At 40.6% G+C, this 19,334-nt stretch overlaps 1 protein-coding gene across 1 annotated transcript; it reads right to left on the reverse strand.

The window, feature by feature from the left end:
* Window positions 1-1,657: 1,657 nt before the first annotated feature.
* On the reverse strand, window positions 1,658-19,075 carry LOC110529542 (DBH-like monooxygenase protein 1 homolog). Its single transcript, XM_021611798.2, has 12 exons — window positions 16,928-19,075; window positions 15,220-15,366; window positions 14,860-15,027; window positions 14,564-14,647; window positions 11,766-11,945; window positions 11,519-11,621; window positions 11,165-11,331; window positions 10,731-10,922; window positions 9,620-9,679; window positions 5,871-6,013; window positions 2,365-2,533; window positions 1,658-2,131 (listed from the first exon to the last, which is right to left on the reverse strand). Exons 1-12 carry the CDS (start codon window positions 17,207-17,209, stop codon window positions 1,976-1,978), a joined length of 1,851 nt encoding a protein of 616 aa, XP_021467473.2. The 5' UTR covers window positions 17,210-19,075; the 3' UTR covers window positions 1,658-1,975.
* Window positions 19,076-19,334: the final 259 nt, after the last annotated feature.

A 19,334-nucleotide genomic window follows, 5' to 3' on the forward strand; every position in this document is an offset into this window, starting at 1 on the left:
GCTTTGAGGTCAATGAAAAACATCTGCTACTGTACAACACTGACATAATGACATTCAGGACAGTAGCAACAGAGGAATCAGCCTAAGGAGTAAATTGAATTTCATCTAACCAAATCATTGGACAGATTACACCAATCTGCTCTGATGCACCACAGCCACATCCTTTATTCGAAACAGGCCCCATCTTGAGAGTGGCTCTTTCATGTCCCATGGCATTTGACAAGGGCATCAAAGTCAGGAAAACCAAACTTTGCAATGCTCTTACATGGTTCCTCACCTTGCAACATGAGCAGTCCTCAATGACTGCTTATCCTCAGGGAATCCTTAATTAACTTGGATTTATTTTTTGTTATATAAAAAATGTCCTTAAATATAGGTGGTCTTGATTTGCCAGTTTTGAGAGAGGGTGGATGGCTACTATCTCATACTGTTGTTATACTATGGTACCACCTCGATTTTAGGCACCACTGACACAGAGAGAGAGGAAAGCTGGCACAGACTCCTACACTCTTAGAAAAAAGGGTTCAAAAACGGTTCCCCGGCTGTCCCCATAGGAGAACCACTGTTGGGCTACCTGGTTGGATTTCAGCTAGAACCATTTTGGGTTCCATGTAGATCCCCTTTCCACAGAGGGTTATACGTTGAACCCAAAAGGGTTCCACCTGGAACCAAAAGGGTTCAACAAAGGGTTCTCCTCTGTGGACAGCCAAATCACTCTTTTAGGTTCTAGATGTCCCCTTGTTTTCTAAGTGTAGAACACAGACAGAATAACTTTTGGACAGAGAGGTAGCCCAAGGGGGAAAAAAGTAATGTTTTCACCCATGACTGTCTGAAACAATACATCAGTCCCACACTGCAGATGGTGGCAAATTCAAAACAGCTAAGTCCATCCCCTGTGAGAAAACGACCTTTTCATAATAATCCAGCCTGACTAGAGACACAAAGAGAAACAAAACACTATATAACCTAGTAAAAGACAATGATGGCAGTACATTTTCATAATGGTCCCATGTCATCTAATAATTCACATACCTTCTCTTGCGTCCGTATCCCACTGATGTATCTTGCTGTATCCATTAGATTAAATATCCATCCATTCATCCATTCAAATATTCATGCTTTGAAATCCACTTGATCTGTAAATAACACAATATTCAATTTTCCATGACTCTTCTCTCCAAACACTAACCACATAACACATGCAGAACAGCAAGAACGAGACCTTCCTTTTTGACCTGTTTGTGACTATATGGGACGTTTGCACATTAGAGTTAGTCAGTCAGAGTAATCGCTGTAAGTCGGACTAGCGGTGCTGGTGGCCCTGCGGCCTTAGGGAGAGATGTTCCTAGCGGTACCAGGGAGCCCAAGGCCATAACAGTGGCCTTACAGTACTGAAACCCCCCCTGAGCTGCCACAGGATAATGGGATCAGGGAAATCATCTATTACTATGTTTCTATGTAGACTTGTCAAGTAATGTACTCAGGTCTAGAGAATTCCAATCATAAGCTATGAAGAACGCATCATGAGCAATACTAGCAAAAGGGTCTTGTCTTATACTCAAAATAAATAACTAACAACCCAAACTTGACCATAGGTAATACTTATAACTACAAAATAAAACTCTTTAAACATGTATTAACTTTTGGACACACAGAATATAAAAAGTATGGTTTATACATGTATATATTTAGACAACAACAAAACATTTTTTTTCCAACATGTGAACTTCAGCCCATCCGATGGAAGATTCCTTATAATAATTCACACTCCGATCAAGTCAGAGAAGTCATTCTAGAACCGTCTTCTATTGTTGCTGATCAAAGACTGAATTTGCATTCAACAGACATCCCAATAACACATAATGAATGAATAGGGCGGAGAGATTCTAGGAATGTCTTCTTCAGTCAAACAACATCTTCCACAGCCGGTGTGAGAGAGTGAGTGGTGTGATTCACACAGTGGTCTGGCTATAGACTAAAGGCTTAAACAGGTCTGGACTATAGAGTACGTGAGGCACATGGTAAAGAGTAGAACCACTCCACTGTGTGGCTCTGAGGCAGAACGGCACATCGTGGAGGGAGGCTTGACTTCGGACTTCACCTCTGGTGGTGACACTATGGTCCCTTGAATCTGGAGGGGAAACAAAAGAGAGGGACAAATGTATAACTATGAAATACAGTGAGGAAAATTACTATTTAAAACACATTCAATCATATATTATACAGTCGATTTTAAACAAATAAGTGATCAACATTTATATAAATCAACATCCCAGAAGAGTGAAAGGACACAGATTCATTGGTTCCCTAGTCAGTGACTAATTGAAAGCACTACATTAACTCCAGCCCTGACTGAACACTCACCGACCACTCGTCCTGCCCCCACTTGGAGCAGCGCACATTCATGGGCAGCTGTAGAACCATCTCGTTGAAGGACTTCCCTCTGTTCTTCGACCACCTGTACTTGTCCATGGCCTCTGTGAAGGAGAGGCTGCTGTACTTCTTTGGGCTCTTGATCATGAAAGGCCAGGTCCTATGACAGAAGAAGAATATACAGTAAGTGAAATGTAGAATGTAAAATGAAGAATATTAAAGGTAGAATATTTACCATACACATGCTGATGCACAATATATCAGCCACTGTTCAGTGCATTGTAAAGTATTCAGACCCCTTCACTTTATCCACATTTTGTTACGTTACAGATTTATTCTAAAATTGATTCAATAATTTAAAAAAACGAATCTACACAAAATACCCTATAACAACGAGGCGAAAACAGGATTTTTTTTTTTTACAGTTATTAAAAATAAAAACAGAAATACCTTATTTACATAAGTATTCAGACTCTTTACTATGAGACTCGAAATTGATCTCAGGTGCATCCTGTTCCATTGATCATCCTTGAGATTTTTCTACATCTTGATTGGAGCCCACCTGTGGTAAATTCAATTGATTGGACATGTTTTGGAAAGGCACCTACAGTACCCGTCTACAGTATATAAGGTCCCACAGTTGACAAAACCAAGCCAAGAGGTCGAAGGAATTGTCCGTAGAGCTCAGAGACAGGATTGTGTCGAGGCACAGATCTGGGGAAGGGCACCAAAACATTTCTGCAGCATTGAAGGTCCCCAAGAACACAGTGATCTCCATCATTCTTAAATGGAAGAACCAATACTCTTCCACCAAGACTCTTTCTAGAGCTGGCTGCCCAGCCAAACTGAGCAACCAGGGTAGAAGGGCCTTGGTCAGGGAGGTGACCAAGAACGCGATGGTCACTCTGACAGATCTCTAGAGTTCCTCTGTGGAGATGGGAGAACTTTCCAGAAGGACAATCATCTCTGCAGCACGCCACCAATCAGGCCGTTATGGTAGAGTGGCCAGACATAAGCCACTCCCCAGTAAAAGGCACATGACTAACCTAAACACACAGCCAAGACAAGGCAGGAGTGGCTTCGGGACAAGTCTCTGAATGTCCCTGAGTGGCCCGGCCAGAGACCGGACTTGTACCCGATCGAGCATCTCTGGAAAGATCTGAAAATAGCTGTTCAGCGACGCTCCCCATCCAACCTGACAGAGCTTGAGAGGATCTGCAGAGAATAATATGAGAAACTCCCCAAATACAGGTGTGCCAAGCTTGTAGTGTCATACCCAAGAAGACTCAAGGCTGTAATCGCTACCAAAGGTGCTTCAACAAAGTACTGAGTAACGGGTCTGAATACTTATGTAAATGTGATATTTCAATTTAGATTTTTTTTTAATAAATATGCAAACATTTAAAAACCTGTTTTTGTTTTGTCATTATGGGGCATTGTGTGTAGATTGAGGAGGGGAAAAACAATATAATCAATATTAGAATAAGGCTGTAATGTAACATAATGTGTAAAAAGTGAAGGGGTCTGAATACTTTCCGAATGCACTCTACATTATTAAACATTTTTACAATTTATGGTCAGAAGGAAAAACAGCAGCTGCTAACTAAATCCTTCCAAAAGCATTTCCATGAGGAAGACATTAGGGAAAGTGGGACTGCTGTTTCCTGCTAAGGCCTGTTTTTGTTTATAGAAGGTTGGTGTTCCTCTTCATGACAAGGCTTCTTGGAATAAAACGAGTGTAGCCATGCATTAATAGCAGGAACAGAAAACGCACTCCAGCAGCCCAACCCATCAAATAGACTCATTTCCAGGCCTTTTTTAACAAACTGTTCTCAGGGCTAAGGTCTCGCTTACACAACTTACCACTCAGGGGCATATGGACAGGAAACACCATGGACACATTACAATACCTGCAGTAGCATCAGTTAAGGAATAGGTTGCACTATGTTTATTTAATTTACTGACATACTGACAATGAACTGACTTGATTACATGAAGTAGATTGATGTTATGTTTCAGGATTTCACATCTGCTTTTGATGCCATTGTCATTTTATTTGCATAAAAGCAAAGATGGAAAAACTTAATGGTAAAATTATTTGTTTCACTAAGCATGCTATCATCCAGTTTTCATGCAAGTAAAGTCATACAGTATAAAAAACAGGACAGCTGTGATAAAAACAGGTTTCTGTACAATTTTATAAATACCTACAGATACTATGTTTATTCGACAGTGGTGGGTGTCAGTAAAATGTATTATGCGAGAAATAGCAGTGGAAACGCCTGTAAGTGCAAATACTGATATAATAACCATCACATGAAAGCAAACTTGGAAAGTCACGTGATGATATCAAAGATTTCTATAAGATGATATGGTATGTGATCCTCCAACTACGACTCGGGAAACCACACAGTTTATTAGGCTCCAGATGAAGTGGGTGTTGAAAGTGCACGCTAAGAGCTTGATGCTCCCTTCCAATAAATACCGAGGGTCTTGTCTGGTGACATGATGATCGATGCGTGACTGCTGTTTGACAAATACAAATATTCTCCTGCATCCATAATAACGTCATCATGTAGACTAGCCTACCCTCACTTTGTATGTGAGCTGTTGCCTAGAGCGCAGGTGCTAAAACCAGAGTAGGCACATTTGCTATGTAACGCAACAGTTTTTGTGACAAAACTATCAGTTGAACTTTAGATTTTTTATTCGGTAATGAAAACTTAAGCAAAAATGTACATTTTGTGTGCACTATGTCATCAGGCACAGATTTTTCTCTACAACAAGTTAGTTTGGTGGAAACACCACTAGAGGGAAAATGCTAATATTTTCTTTATTCAGATTTGAGAATATTCCTATGAAAAATGGTCACCAATTGAATGGGAATCTAGCTACAGAGACAAATATTGTGCATTTTCTAATTTAAATGGATGAACAGTATGTTATTTTGAACTAAATGAATGGAATGCAAGAGCAAAAACATATTAAGGAAAACAATAAAACTATTGCTTTGTATATCTTGCTGTCAAAGTCCAGCATGCTAACTGGTAAAACAAAACAGAACCATATAAAACAGGAAAAAGAGTACCACTGTGCTCAATTTCAGATGTGCTCTACATGTTGACCCCACTGGGCTAGTGTGACTATGAGCTCTTTGGGACTATACCCCATATTCCTCTGTCCTTTCCTCCTTCCTATGACATGCAATCTCTTTGTACGATAAACCTCTTCCAGTCGTTCCCCTATTCTCTCTCCCAGGCCTGGGGGGACGTATTTAATCTCTATATCATGCATCATCTATATCTATATCATGCAGTAACTCATTTGGAACATAACTTCTCCATGATAATGCATTGTGTATGACCTTTGACATTTGTAAGGTGCTCCAGGCAGAGAAAACACTTCACATAAAAATGATCTTCCCCAATTGATATTACAGGTTCCAACTTGAACCGCTACATGGGTATTGCAGTCGCAGTACAGAGCCTCTTACTTACGTGACAGGCACCTGGATCTCTTTGACTCCGATGAACTTAAGCTGCCCGATGATCTCAGGGAGGCTCTCACACCTGGCCAGATTCACTCTGGGATAGTAGAGCAGGTAGGACAGACACATCTCATCCCTGGTGGTCAAACCACCCTGAGAGAATAGCCAGAGGGAAAATCATCTAGAAATCAAGTGGTTAAGAGCATTGGGCCAGTAACCAAAACGTCACTGGTTTGAATCCCCAAACCGGCAAGGTAGAACATTCTGCCGTTCTGCAGTTGAGCAAGGCAGATAACCCCCAACATCAACTACTCCCTGGTTGCCGATGATGTCGATTAAGGCAGCCCCCACACTTCTCTAATTCAGAGGGGTTGGGTTAAATGTGGAAGACACATTTTGGTTCAATGCATTCAGTTGTGGAACTGACTAGGTAACCCCCTTTCCCTATTCTGTATACTAAATACCAATACAACAGGTACATTAAGGGTTACATAGCCTTTTGCGGGCCCTTCAGCCTTTTGCGGGCCCTAAGTGAGATTTGGTTGCCCTCCCACCACCTCGCAGGCATTTTAGTGGCCTCCCTCTTGGCAGAGGATTGAACATTTTGCAGTTTTAATGCCATTTTCCAACAATTCTACAACATTTTATATGGGGTGGAGAGAAAATGTTGCTGTTCTAAAGCTAATTTTCTGATATTGTACACATTTAGCCTTGGCTTATGCCATGTTCATACAACATCTGGATGACTAACAAAATCAATGGGGGCCCCTGGAGGTCAGTGGCCCCCTGGAGGTCAGGGCCCCTGGGCATGTGCCCTTCCTAATTCAGCGATGAAGGTTTAGATAGCTGGCTAGACTTATAATCCTTGCAGTCTTATAAAATGTTAGCTGATATGGGATAATCGAGTGACTGTCAGTGACATGACAAGAGAAAAACTGCTGATGCACAACCAAATTACAAAATTGCACATTGTGTATTCTAGTATGCTATCTCTCAACAATAAGTTGAGACCTTGACTCAGTTCCTAAAATGTTGTTTACAATAGCATTTACAAAATGATGGTGGGGGGCCGCTGGGGTCCTACGCACAGCGTGTAGTCTGCACCACTGCCTTTACTCTACTTTACTGTTATCAAATTACACTTCTATTCTATTCTATTTAGCCCCACAACAACATGGATATCTGTGTAACAATCATGAACTTCAACAAACACTAAGATTTGGCACCAGGGTCCTTGTAAACCACTAAGAAATCATGAAAATCTGCTTCTGAAAACATGTGACTGATATAGATTAAGTACCACTTCAGGCTGTATTATGTCTAACACGAAGCTGACACAATAACAGTACCTTGTGGTGACAAAGTTGTAATGGAATACAATTCTGTTTTATATTGTTCCAGAATAACAATTGGTTGGCATGTTTACTCCTGAGCAGTAGAGAGTAACTCTAGAAGAGAAGGAGCCCTGTTTTACGACTGTAGTCATCAGTCATTTGATGTCTCTGTAAAAAACCATGCCAGTAGCTGCAAACAACTATATAACCAAGATCCCATCTGTGGTCCTGGGGGGTATCTGCAGACAGATTGTTCAGCTAAGAACAGACAGCCTGTAACACATACAGTACAGTGCCGTGAAAAAGTATTTGCCTCCTTTCTAATTTGTTCTACTTTTGCAAATTTTTGATACTGAATGTTATCAGATCTTCAACCAAAACTTAATATTAGATAAAGGGAACCTGAGTGAACAAATAACACAACAATTACATGCATATTTCATTTATTTAATAAACAAAGTTATGCAACACCCAATGCCCCTGTGTGAAAAATAAATTGCCCCATTACACTCAATAACTGGCTGTGCCACCTTTAGCTGCAATGACTGCAACCAAATGCTTCCTGTAGTTGTTGATCCGTCTCTCACGTATCTGTGGAGGAATTTTGGCCCAATCTTCCATGCAGAACTGCTTGAACTCAGTGACATTTGTGGGTTTTCAAGCATGAACTGTTCATTTCAAGTCCTGCCACAACATCTCAATTGGGATTAGGTCTGGACTTTGAATAGGCCATTCCAAAACTTAAAATGTGTTGCTTTTTAGCCATTTTCATGTAGACTTGATTGTGTGTTTTGGATCGTTGTCTTACCGCATGACCCAGCTGCGCTTCAGCTTCAGCTCACAGACGCATTGCCTGACATTCTCCTGTAGAATTCTCTGATACAGAGCGGAATTCATGGTTCCTTCTATTAAGGTAAGTCGTCCAGTCAGCAAAGCATCCCCGAACCATCACACTACCACCACCATGCTTGACCGTTGGTATAAGGTTCTTACTGTGGAATGTAGTGTTTGGTTTTACTTTTGTCCATATAACATTCTTCCAAGAGTCTTGATGATCATCCAGGTGCTTCCTTCCAAGTGCTTTTTGGATGAGATGGGTTCCATTATGCCTGGCAAAAACCAAACACTGCATTCCACAGTAAGAACCTCATACCAATGGTCAAGCATGGTGGTGGTAGTGTGATGGTTTTGGAATGCTTTGCTGCCTCAGGAACCAGGCCAACTTACCTTAATAGAAGGAACCATGAATTCTGCTCTGTATCAGAGAATTCTACAGGAGAATGTCAGGCCATGTGTGGTTATGCAGAAGACAATGATCCAAAACACACAATCACATGAAAATGGCTAAAAAGCAACAAAATCAAAGTTTTGTAATAGCTTAGTCAAAGTCCAGAACTAATCCCAATTGAGATGTTGTGGCAGGACTTGAAATGAGCAGTTTATGTTTGAAAACCTACAAATGTCACGGAGTTCAAGCAGTTCTGCATGCAAAGGTGGGCCAAAATTCCTCCACAGTGATGTGAGAGACGGATCAACAACTACAGGAAGCATTTGGTTGCAGTCATTGCAGCTAAAGGTGGCACAACCAGTTATTAAGTGTAATGGGGCAATTACATTTTCACACAGGGGCATTGGGTGTTGCATAACTTTGTTAATTAAATAAATGAAATAAGTATGTATATGTTGTGTTATTTGTTCACTCAGGTTCCCTTAATCTAATAGTAGGTTTTGGTTGAAGATCTGATAACATTCAGTATCAAAAATATGCAAAGGTAGAGAAAATCAGAAAGGAGGCAAATACTTTTTGACGGCACTGTATGTCTAAAAGTATCAACCAAGAGGTTCATGCAGGGGAAACACAACTCATTTATATTACCGGTAAGTACAGAACACTAAATTCCATTCCATTTAAGTATACTAATTCTACTGATCTATTAATTTGTAATTGTGTAACAGGAATGATGACATCCTTCTGTGTAATTTTTCTTCAAAGGTAAGAATGGTTCAAAAACAATATGGGCTTTGTGTCCATCTTATGTTACATCTGAAGTCAAAGCAATAACCCCATAGTTCTACCCTGAAGGGTTGTGTAATGTTGTCATAAACATGATGATTTTTGTTCCGTACTGCAATCAACCAAATCATCAAATCATAGAAACACAGAGACAGATTTGAAACATAAGCTCAAATAGGCTCCGTCTGAGGAACAATAGCACACATGTAAAAAATTAGGTGATCTCTGTAAACTCACATAAAACAGATCATTAGGAAGAAGCCACATCTTAAGGATGAGCTGGATTCACCATGTCAGAGCTGACAGCTCAGTTTCAAAGGCCCCATAAAAGCAAAAGGAAGAAAATAATAGAGAAAGCTGGCAAAATAAGTATTCATTTATCCATGTGGATTCTGAGTAGTGCATTCTTACCCAGGTCATGTTTTGTCTGTCTTTTGTGGTGTACTTGCATTCTGTGATCAAATTGTCACCCTGAAAAGAAAGATTAAAATCAAGGCTCTTCTGTGGTTGTGAAGCTGTCACACCCTTTAGAACCTGTCACACCCTGACCTTAGTTATCTTTGTTTTCTTATTTATTTGGTTAGGTCAGGGTGTGACAAGGGTGGTGTGTTTAGTTTTTGTATTGTCTAGGGGGTTTTGTATGTCTAGGGGGTTTTCTAGTCTAGGGGTGTATATGTCTATGGTTGCCTGGATTGGTTCTCAATCAGAGGCAGCTGTTTATCGTTGCCTCTGATTGGGAACCATATTTAGGTAGCCATATTCCTTGGTTTATCTGTGGGTTATTGTCTATGTGTAGTTGCCTGTTTCAGAACTCGTGGTATATAGCTTCACGGTCGTTTTGTTTACGTGTTCTTCGTTATTAAAAGAAGAATGTATTCAAATCACGCTGCGCCTTGGTCTCCTCACTATGACGAACGTGACAGAACCCCACATCAAACAAAATTGTGTTTTCATTAAAGTACATAATTACGATAACACTAAAGCAGTAATATACAGTACAAGGAGGTGTGATTTCCTGTGGTTTTAGCATGGCTATGCTGCGGTCGACGGTACGAGGCAACGGCCAAAAGATGAACCTCTAATTATGTCCTTTATCTATGTAGGTGGATCAAAGTCATGCAATCATCAATCATTACTGTTCATCACAGGGAGAGGGGAACATGCTTCAACCTGCATGGCAAGCTCAAGCGGTAGATTTATAATCCCATATTTCCTACACTATATAAAGGTAGACTCAGCAAAATGATGTTGCCACGAGCAGCACCACAGATATTGCGGTGAGCGAGATGCAAGAATTCTCTCTCACGGTCACACACAGTACCTGCGCATATGCATGTGTTCGCTTCACGTTGTTAGAGTGTGGTAGGTACAGGACGAAAACAGTGGAGAAGTTTATCCTTACTCTTCAACGCTCTTAGTTGTTGTGGAAATTGACCCACTCTGCTGTTTACTTTGTGCGCCTACATCATATCACTGAGTCTACCTTTAATGTGTCAGCTAAACAGTATTTCAGAGTACCAACAGGTAACAGCAGCCTCTCGTCCTTCAGCAGCTGGAACTCCTGGAAGTTGAAGTCAAACTCCTCATCATGTGACAGGGGCTGCAGCTCCTCCTGTCCCCGGAAGTGTCTGGTTCTGATGGCGCGGCCAGCTAGGTGAGCATGCATCAGAACAGCAAACACCCTAACTCCGCTGGGCATCTCCTGGCCTAGGGACTGATGGAGGAGCAAATAGATATTCTCTCACAGATGCAGAAAGTGCTTTTTAGTTTTATTGCACTTTTGGATGATCACTATTTTGGGCACGTAGCAAGACTAAAATGGAGGCTTGTCACTGTTGGTGGTATAGCATAACAGTAATTTAACAGTGGATGTTTGACTCCTGTTGATCCCCAGTGAAATGGGAATGTCAGGCATCGCACCAGTTTGAAAGACTCCGCCATAGCTGGCTTTCTTACCTCCTGCAAACACTCGCGGGTACAGTGTCCCTCTGAGATGTACTCCTGCATGCCTGGAGGCAGCATGTGGTACAGACTCACCCACACACCTGTCTCTATCACTCCTGCGTCATACTGACGCAACTCTGGGGTGTAGAACAGACGCAGGCCAGAGCTGTCCACCACTCCTGACAATGAAACAGTAACATTACAATGAACAGGGTGACTGACTGTTGAACTGTAAAGTGCTGTAGATATCACTTTGCCACACAAGTGTGAATGGGTGAAACGGGAAAATTACAATAGAGTGAAGGCAGACAAGTCACATTCATTGTTTGTAATGCAACATGACGTGTCCTTGTGGGTGTACTATACCTTGTTGAAAGGCTGGGTTGTCATAGTGGACCTCCATCAGGACATAGACAGGGTCTATTGATGTGCCAATGGACAGCCCAACATGGGGTGGGTAGGTGAACCCCTGTAAGGGTAGATTGAGAGGCATACTGAACATGTCAATAAGGAAGCTTACATGATCACTCTGATACATGGAAATACAAGTGGCTAATGAAAAGTTTTATAACACTGAATTAAAAATGACTACATATTTAAACCAATTGCCCACCTCGCCACCAATGGCCCAGGCGAAGACTATCGTCTCACACGTGAGAAAGGAGTCAGGCATATTTGGATGGTAACATTCATGGCCAGCCTTGAGCTCACTCTCATTCAAGGTGCTATCACATTGATACAACAAAATGTGATGAACCAGGTTTTCATGGCCCCTTTGAATCAAAGGCTCAATCTGTAAACAAAAAGAAGAAAGAAGGAAGTAGTAAATGTTACTGTATTCTAACCCCGGTTGGCTTCCTTTGAATTGCCTACACTTGCCTTAACTTTTACTGCAGTGGGCTAAATCAGGGCCACACAGATTATTTCTTGGTAGTCTTAAACAAATCTACTTTGAAACAAAAGAATACACACATGGTTATGGGCTTAAAAAAAAGAAGACACCTGTACCATGTCAGATATTAGTATTTTGAAATGTATTCCATTTTGAATTTGCATCCCAATATTACACTTTATATACATCAGAGAAGACTGAAATATAACAAAACCGCTTGACATTGAAACACCACATTTTTGCAGTTTATTAATTATAAAATAATAACATTTTTTTCACAACATTCCACCCATGAGGCCACTAGAAGTCTATTTAGTCATTTGACTGCAGGAAAGGGTCAAACCTCAATTATATTGCTCTCAACGGTAGGTTTCACACAAGAGGGGATAAACAGGATTGGGTAGGCCCTGCTCACTTCAGGATGAAAGTAGTGAAAAATAAATGTAAATAAATAAGTTTTTCCTCAATGGGCCTGGGGGCCTCTAGGTTGGACTTAGAATCTGGGAAAAGCAGCTTGCTGCCTGCTGGGCAAACCGTGACATCATACTGTGAGGCCTCCTTTAAAATCAACAGGACACAAGACCAAAGCTTGGCCCATGAACACCGTATTAATATTTAGACATTCTTCCTACTTTTTCTCAAATATATTTATTCATGGTGGAAGCAGCCGTGGTAGTCTAAGTTTGAGGTTGAGATTGTGCCATGAGAGAGGAAGGATAGCGCCTCTCTTGTTAGACGATATGGTACACTGTGTAACAAACTCTGCCTTCATAGAACACTTTATATGCCGCTTTCTCTGAATAAAGAACTTCATTGAATAGAATACATCTATCAAACTAAAATAAGCATGTCATGTAGACAGTTTTCAGGAAGTCTTGAAAGTCATAGAGTCATCTAAACAGGAGGTGAGGTTGCGGTGCCCAAGATAATAGAGGGTGGAGTGAGGTGGTGAAAGACCAAATCCCCCAGAGGGACGAAGGAGGTGGAACGGAGGGTAGGGACAGAAACCGTGACTGAGAAAATATCATGGGAGTGGGGTCTTTTTGAAGTGTCAAGATAGGATTATTGGTATAACGTGCACAGGGAAAATTAGATGGGCCTTTTCAACTTCTGTATAAATGCCATAAAACACCAAAAGAACAATAGTAGCGTTTCTTTATAGACCACAGATGAATTGGAGGAGACAGTCCCATTCATATCACGCATAATAACAGATGTCTTACATACTGCCTCTCACTCACTGACTCACACATCATGCACACGCACATGAAAACATCTGGGATGGAAAAATAACAATGTTTAATCCCAACAGTCCGACTCCCACGTGGCATTTGGATACTGAAATGATTTCCATTTTACTCTACTAATTCTATAAAGGCAACACTTTAATCATCTTACATTATTTCGTCATGCAAAGAGCTCCCTCCAAAATAAGAGTTCACAACAATATCTGGGATATCACAACAGTTTGTGTTATGTATAGTGGAAACAGAGATCCTCTGAGCCCTGCAGCTGTTAATAAGGGTAGGATTTTCCAGACCTTTTTTTAATAAGGGTAGGATTTTCCAGACCTTTTCTGAAACCTTTACACAACTCCTCTGACAAATTGGATAAGGACAGTGGAGCATATTTTTCTGATAGCATGGTGCTGGTGTTTCTCATTCTATGATCTAATTGTCATCATCAGAGTGGCAGATTGCAGAACAGAAGAGCCAGATTAATGTAAGAGAAGAGAGAGCTAGCTAGCTATATTTATATCTTTCTGGCTCTGGTTCACTTAATGACTGAAGACTGTTTTGAGCTCAAGGATTCTAAAGTCAGAGGTCATAGCCATGGCAACTTTAAAAGCAACTCTCATGTTTTCTACTTGGCAGAAAAGTCCTACTGTAAGTGATCTGACCAATGATAACACGATACAGTACAGAACTACTATTCCATACTATGTTAATATAACTAAGGCCCTTTAGTAAAACATCAACATCTAGTTTAAAAAGCACATTTGGTCTTTATGACAAATCCCACTAAGGATTAGAACAAGAAATGGATAAGGAATGTGTCATCGTACCATTCTTTTGAATCTAAATTGTATGTGCTACCTCCTTTAATCAAGTGTGTTTTAAAGCTTTTTGGTTTCATACTAGTTCAACTATGTTTGGAATATATAATTTATATAATGGCTCATTTAATACACAATAGCAATTTGGAGCAGCAAAAAAGCAGCAGGTGTGCCTCAGAAGTGGGAGAAGTATCTACAGATTTCTCTATGGAACACACTACAGATGACTGCAATGAAAGAGGAACCCACTTCAGACGACAGCAATGAGAGAGGGAGGCAGGCAGACAAATAAAAACTCTGAAATTATCCAGGTGAGATGCCTTTAAAGAAAGGTAAACAAGATGACTGCATGCTGACTGAACTATAGGCTACTCCTTCCTCAAGGGAAAGCCTGTTGTCGATTTGCTATAATTTTTCTGCTGTGTTGTTAATATAGCTCAATGAATTCCAAGTGTGTACTTACTCTAATGATATGGTGCTTCTTCTGAACCTCCTGGATCTTAAATATCTGACACCAGTAGGTAGTGTCCTTGAATGGCACTGGCACCTATCTTGAGAGGAACAAACAGACAGAGAGACTGATACTGTATTTACTCTCCATAAAATTGGACTGATCATAAATCTCACACAGTGCAAATACAGTCTCAGAGTACAAAAGGTCCTGTGAAGTAATAAAAGCTAGAAGTGGTATCAAGTTTGTTTAAGAGATGGATAGTGGGTGAGAGAAGTAACCTTTTCTTCTCCAGCTGTCACACTTACGTTTATGTTTTGCAAGTTGAAAAAGTCCATCTCAGAGGAAACATTAGCTTTACTTCCTGGGTCGAGTAGCCGCATACTCTTCCTCCCCCTGTTCACTCCATGGTACATCGGTCCTGACGGTCCCACATCCTCACTGTGGTAGGCCCATATCACCCTCACTGTGCTTTCCTGGGCAGACAATACACATACACATCTTCTATCTAGAAGTGAGTTTCAATTTGAAAATGCGGTAAGAAGTACTATAACACACCGGGCATGAACTGACATTGAAACTAAAACGCTCACACAAGCACACATTCAAACACGCAAACATCAACCTCCACATTTCCCGTTGATAAAACATTTCCACCACCCACATACCGTGATGTCCTTGTCACTTGTGTCACAGGTCAGGAGGTGCCTGCTGAAAGCCAGGACTGTGTGTGTACTGTTCTCCCTGCCATACTGCAGCCTGTAGTTCTGCTGCACATCTCTGTGCACTTTTCTGTTGGCGTCTGCAAAGTAATCCTGTTGAAAGCATGCCGGATATAATACAACTGTCCTGTCTGCAATAACACTGTCCTGAACGAGGGGACAAGAGAGCCTTCAATGTAAACATACATTCATAGATGTAAATCACAAAACTTTGGGAGAACCAGTGTTCCAATGACACAATTGAAAGAGCACGGTAGATAATTACATTACTTTGCTTAATTACTGATCTATTACTGTATTATTACATTAGCTAGGATGACGACTAGCTAAATGACTATTACCACAGGACTATGCTTCATTTGTGGTTAACCAACTGCCTCGAGCCCCGTTTCTACCTGGTACCAACATGCTTCCGTTGTCCTGATCTTCTCCACACTCTGATGGTACCCACATCTTTAGACAGGTGTAGATGATTAAACTACGCATTGTGATCAGATCTTCCTGACCACCTCCGGAGGTAGTCAGGCACGCTTTGTGGACAAACGCATGTGGACAGTGAAACCATTTAAATCATCATTATCCTACACTTTAAAATCATTGACAAGGTGGCCAATTGACTTATGCCATACTTTTGTGTGTGTAATATATAGTGTATATATTTGCAAACGGAAGCATCTAAAAAGCTAGTTTTCCTATTAAAGCTTCAGAAAATGTGTCGTATGTTCCGTGTCTGAAATTTAAATGACTGTCTGTCAATATAAGTCTTAAAATAAATACAACTTATTCTGAAAGAATAGCTGTGAAATGATTTGCATACAAGGATGGACCAGGAAATCTGGTCACAATGCAGACACAGTGGATGGATAACAGACACATTTTAATACCATGTGTAGACACATTTCAGAAAACGTGGGCACAATCAGAATACGGACAAGATCAGGACACAGGACACTTTAGCACCAGGTATATACAGGGCTTTGTTGTGGCAAGTGTCTGGCTGTTATGTCTTTGTCCGTATCACTGCCAAGCATTGCTTGTAAATACATGACAACAAACAACAACATTGGCACAAAACTACAGCTGCTGTCTCCTCATAGACCCTGACCCTCTGGTAACACAATAAGAGGGACTGTGTTAGATTGTGTGGCATCATTGCCAGATCCCTGAGGCACAGTGAGCTTCCTGTGATGTGTAGCAATATCCAGACCCTTTACCCTGTTGGAGTCAATCCATGAGTGGCTGGCTGTGGCCCACAAAAGTTTACCATAAGGCAGTGGGTCGGACTAACAGTAACAGGTATGGCCAATAGCTTGTTACACCTAACCAATAACCATAAATTCAATTTGGAAACTTTCAATTATTATTTAATCTACTTTTAGATCCAAAGCCATGTATTTAGGAATACATGTCTCATCTAAATACATGGCTCTGGATAATACTATTTCATCAGGTAAACACCCCAAATATACCCAAGTGCCCTGTGAAAATAGCTAAACATAACTGTAATATAAATCATAATTTTCATATAGCTGCACAATTAAACTATGTATGTAATGTTGAAATTACAGTGAAAGTAGCCCACCTCTCATGTGATAAAACTGCAAGGCATACCTTGCGTCACTTTCGTTCTATAAAACCCAGGTGAGTAACATACCTGTAGATACGGTGTCCCATCCGCGACTCCACCAATGACAATGTCTGACGACGCCATGGCACCGTTGGGAGATAGACCAAATCCTATATATCCTCTAGTTTCCACTTCTATTTCAAAAGTAATAGTTCTCCGGTCAAACCTCCACTTTAGATTATACTTCCCATGAGGGTCCAAAATAGTTGAATGACTAAATCCACTCCCGTGTGTCAAAGTTGCGTAAAACCAAAAAGTTGTGAAGAAAACTATAACACTACTATATTTCGCGGGTAACATCGTGAACATTGACGAAAAAACTACTACAAACAAAATAGAATGTCGTTGTTTAAACACAAATTACGTTTCTTTAGAAGTGTTTGGTTTGCAAATTGTACGCGGGCGACCAAGCATGCACACTCATCTGCGAGGAAGCAGCTTCTCTCATCCTCTCACTAGAACTGTCGAAACTTGTGCTGGCCCCTTTGATCTTCATAGAGACACGTCCCACACTGCTACTCCTGTGGTCAGGCCTTACCATACAGGTGGCTGTGACTTTAGGCAGAGACACTGGATGGATCATCTCCTGAGCATGTAAGGAAGGACATAATAGGCTATTTGCCTAAATGCCAACCAGAGATAAACATTTAAAAAAAGCTCCACGTAAATGTATCAGGCTAAAATAGAATACAGAGGATGAAAAATAAGAGTATTAAAGTGATACTAGATGTTTTGTGTAATTTTTGCCAGTCGTTTTTAAACAGCATACCGAAGGCCTGTTTCTCATATTTCACCCTGTCAAATGTTGTTTGAAAATGTAAACATCTTTCTTAAATTGAACTTTTCCTAAATGTATCTGTGCCATCCAGTCTGTACATGCAGCCTCATCTGTCAAGAGATCAACTGCAGGGAGAAAAACTGGCAAAACTTCCAGGAACTGCTCCTCCTCCAGAAACACACATACATGCAAGATGAGGTGAGGAAATAAAATCACCCACTGCATAAAATGGTAAATGTCTTGGAATTTGTATATGCTCATTTTCAAAAATGCAATTAAGCATTTGAGATTGAGTACACAAATCAGGGTTTTATTGATTCAGCTCATTTATCATGTTTCAGGAGTATATTGTACAGTAAAGCTTCCTCCCTCAGAAAAACTGGACAAGACCAAGAATCAAAAAGAAAAAGTATATATTAAAAAAAGTTAACTTTTGATATGTAACATTTCCATCGAAAACACAAAGCAGATAGCCTACACAACTTTCTAAAGTATGACCAAATCACACTGAATTAAAGAAGAATGATGATTAGTAGGCAAAGGTCAGAATGGGGGAAAAAGGGAAGCCAGTAATTAAGAGCTCATTGCATCTGTTTTGTATTGAAATGAAAACGGATCACATTTGAGGAAGCAAAAACATTCACAGTTCCACAATAATTGTATAACCCATACTGTGCCTTCACAAAGTATCCAAACCCCTCAACTTTTTCCACATTGTGTTGTGTTACAGCCTGAAATCTAACATGTATTACATTTTCAAATGAAATGTCTTGAGTCAATAAGCATTCATCCCATTCTTATGGGGAGCCTAACAATTCACATACTAAGTTGCATGGACTCTGTGTGCAATAATAGTATTTAACATTTTTGAATCTCATCTCTGTTTCCCCACACATGCAGATAAATTGTAAGTTCCCTCAGACGAGCAGTGAATTTCAAACACAGATTCAACCGCAAAGGCCAGGGAGGTTTTCCAATGTCTCACAAAGAAGGGCACCTATCAAATCACATTTTATTTGTCATATACACGTGTTAAGCAGATGGCTTTTCGCTACACCCGCAATAACTTTATAGAACTTCGGTAACGTTTTACTCAAATTTGCTCAATTAAAGTCCCCAGGTACAATAAATGCTGCCTCATGATATGTGGTTTCCAGTTTGCATTAAGTCCAATGAAGTTCTTTGTGGCCCGTCATGGTGTTAGCTTGAGGAGGAATATACACGACTGTGACTTTAACCGAAGAGAATTCTCTTGGGAGGTAATACGGTCAGCATTTGATGGTGAGGTATTCTAGGTTGGGTCAACAAAAGGACTTGAGTTCCTGTACGTTATCACAATCACACCATGAGTAGTTAATCATGAAACAAACACCCTCGCCCTTCTTCCTGGAGAGATATACATTCCCGTCTGCACGATGAACAGAGAACCCAACTGGCTGAATGGACTCAGTTTATCCCAAGAGCCATGTTTCCGTGAAACAGAGTATGTTACAATCCCTGATGTTTCTCTGGAAGGAAATCCTTGCCCTGAGTTCGTCAACCTTAATATCCAGAGACTGAACATTAACGGGTAATATACTCGGAAGAGGTGAGTGGTGTGCGCACCTCCTGAGTTGGACTAAAAGTTCACTCTTAACTTTTTGGTAGATGGGTAAA

The sequence above is a fragment of the Oncorhynchus mykiss genome, chromosome 8 (assembly GCF_013265735.2).
Source record: "Oncorhynchus mykiss isolate Arlee chromosome 8, USDA_OmykA_1.1, whole genome shotgun sequence".
NCBI classification, from domain to species: Eukaryota; Metazoa; Chordata; class Actinopteri; order Salmoniformes; family Salmonidae; genus Oncorhynchus; species Oncorhynchus mykiss.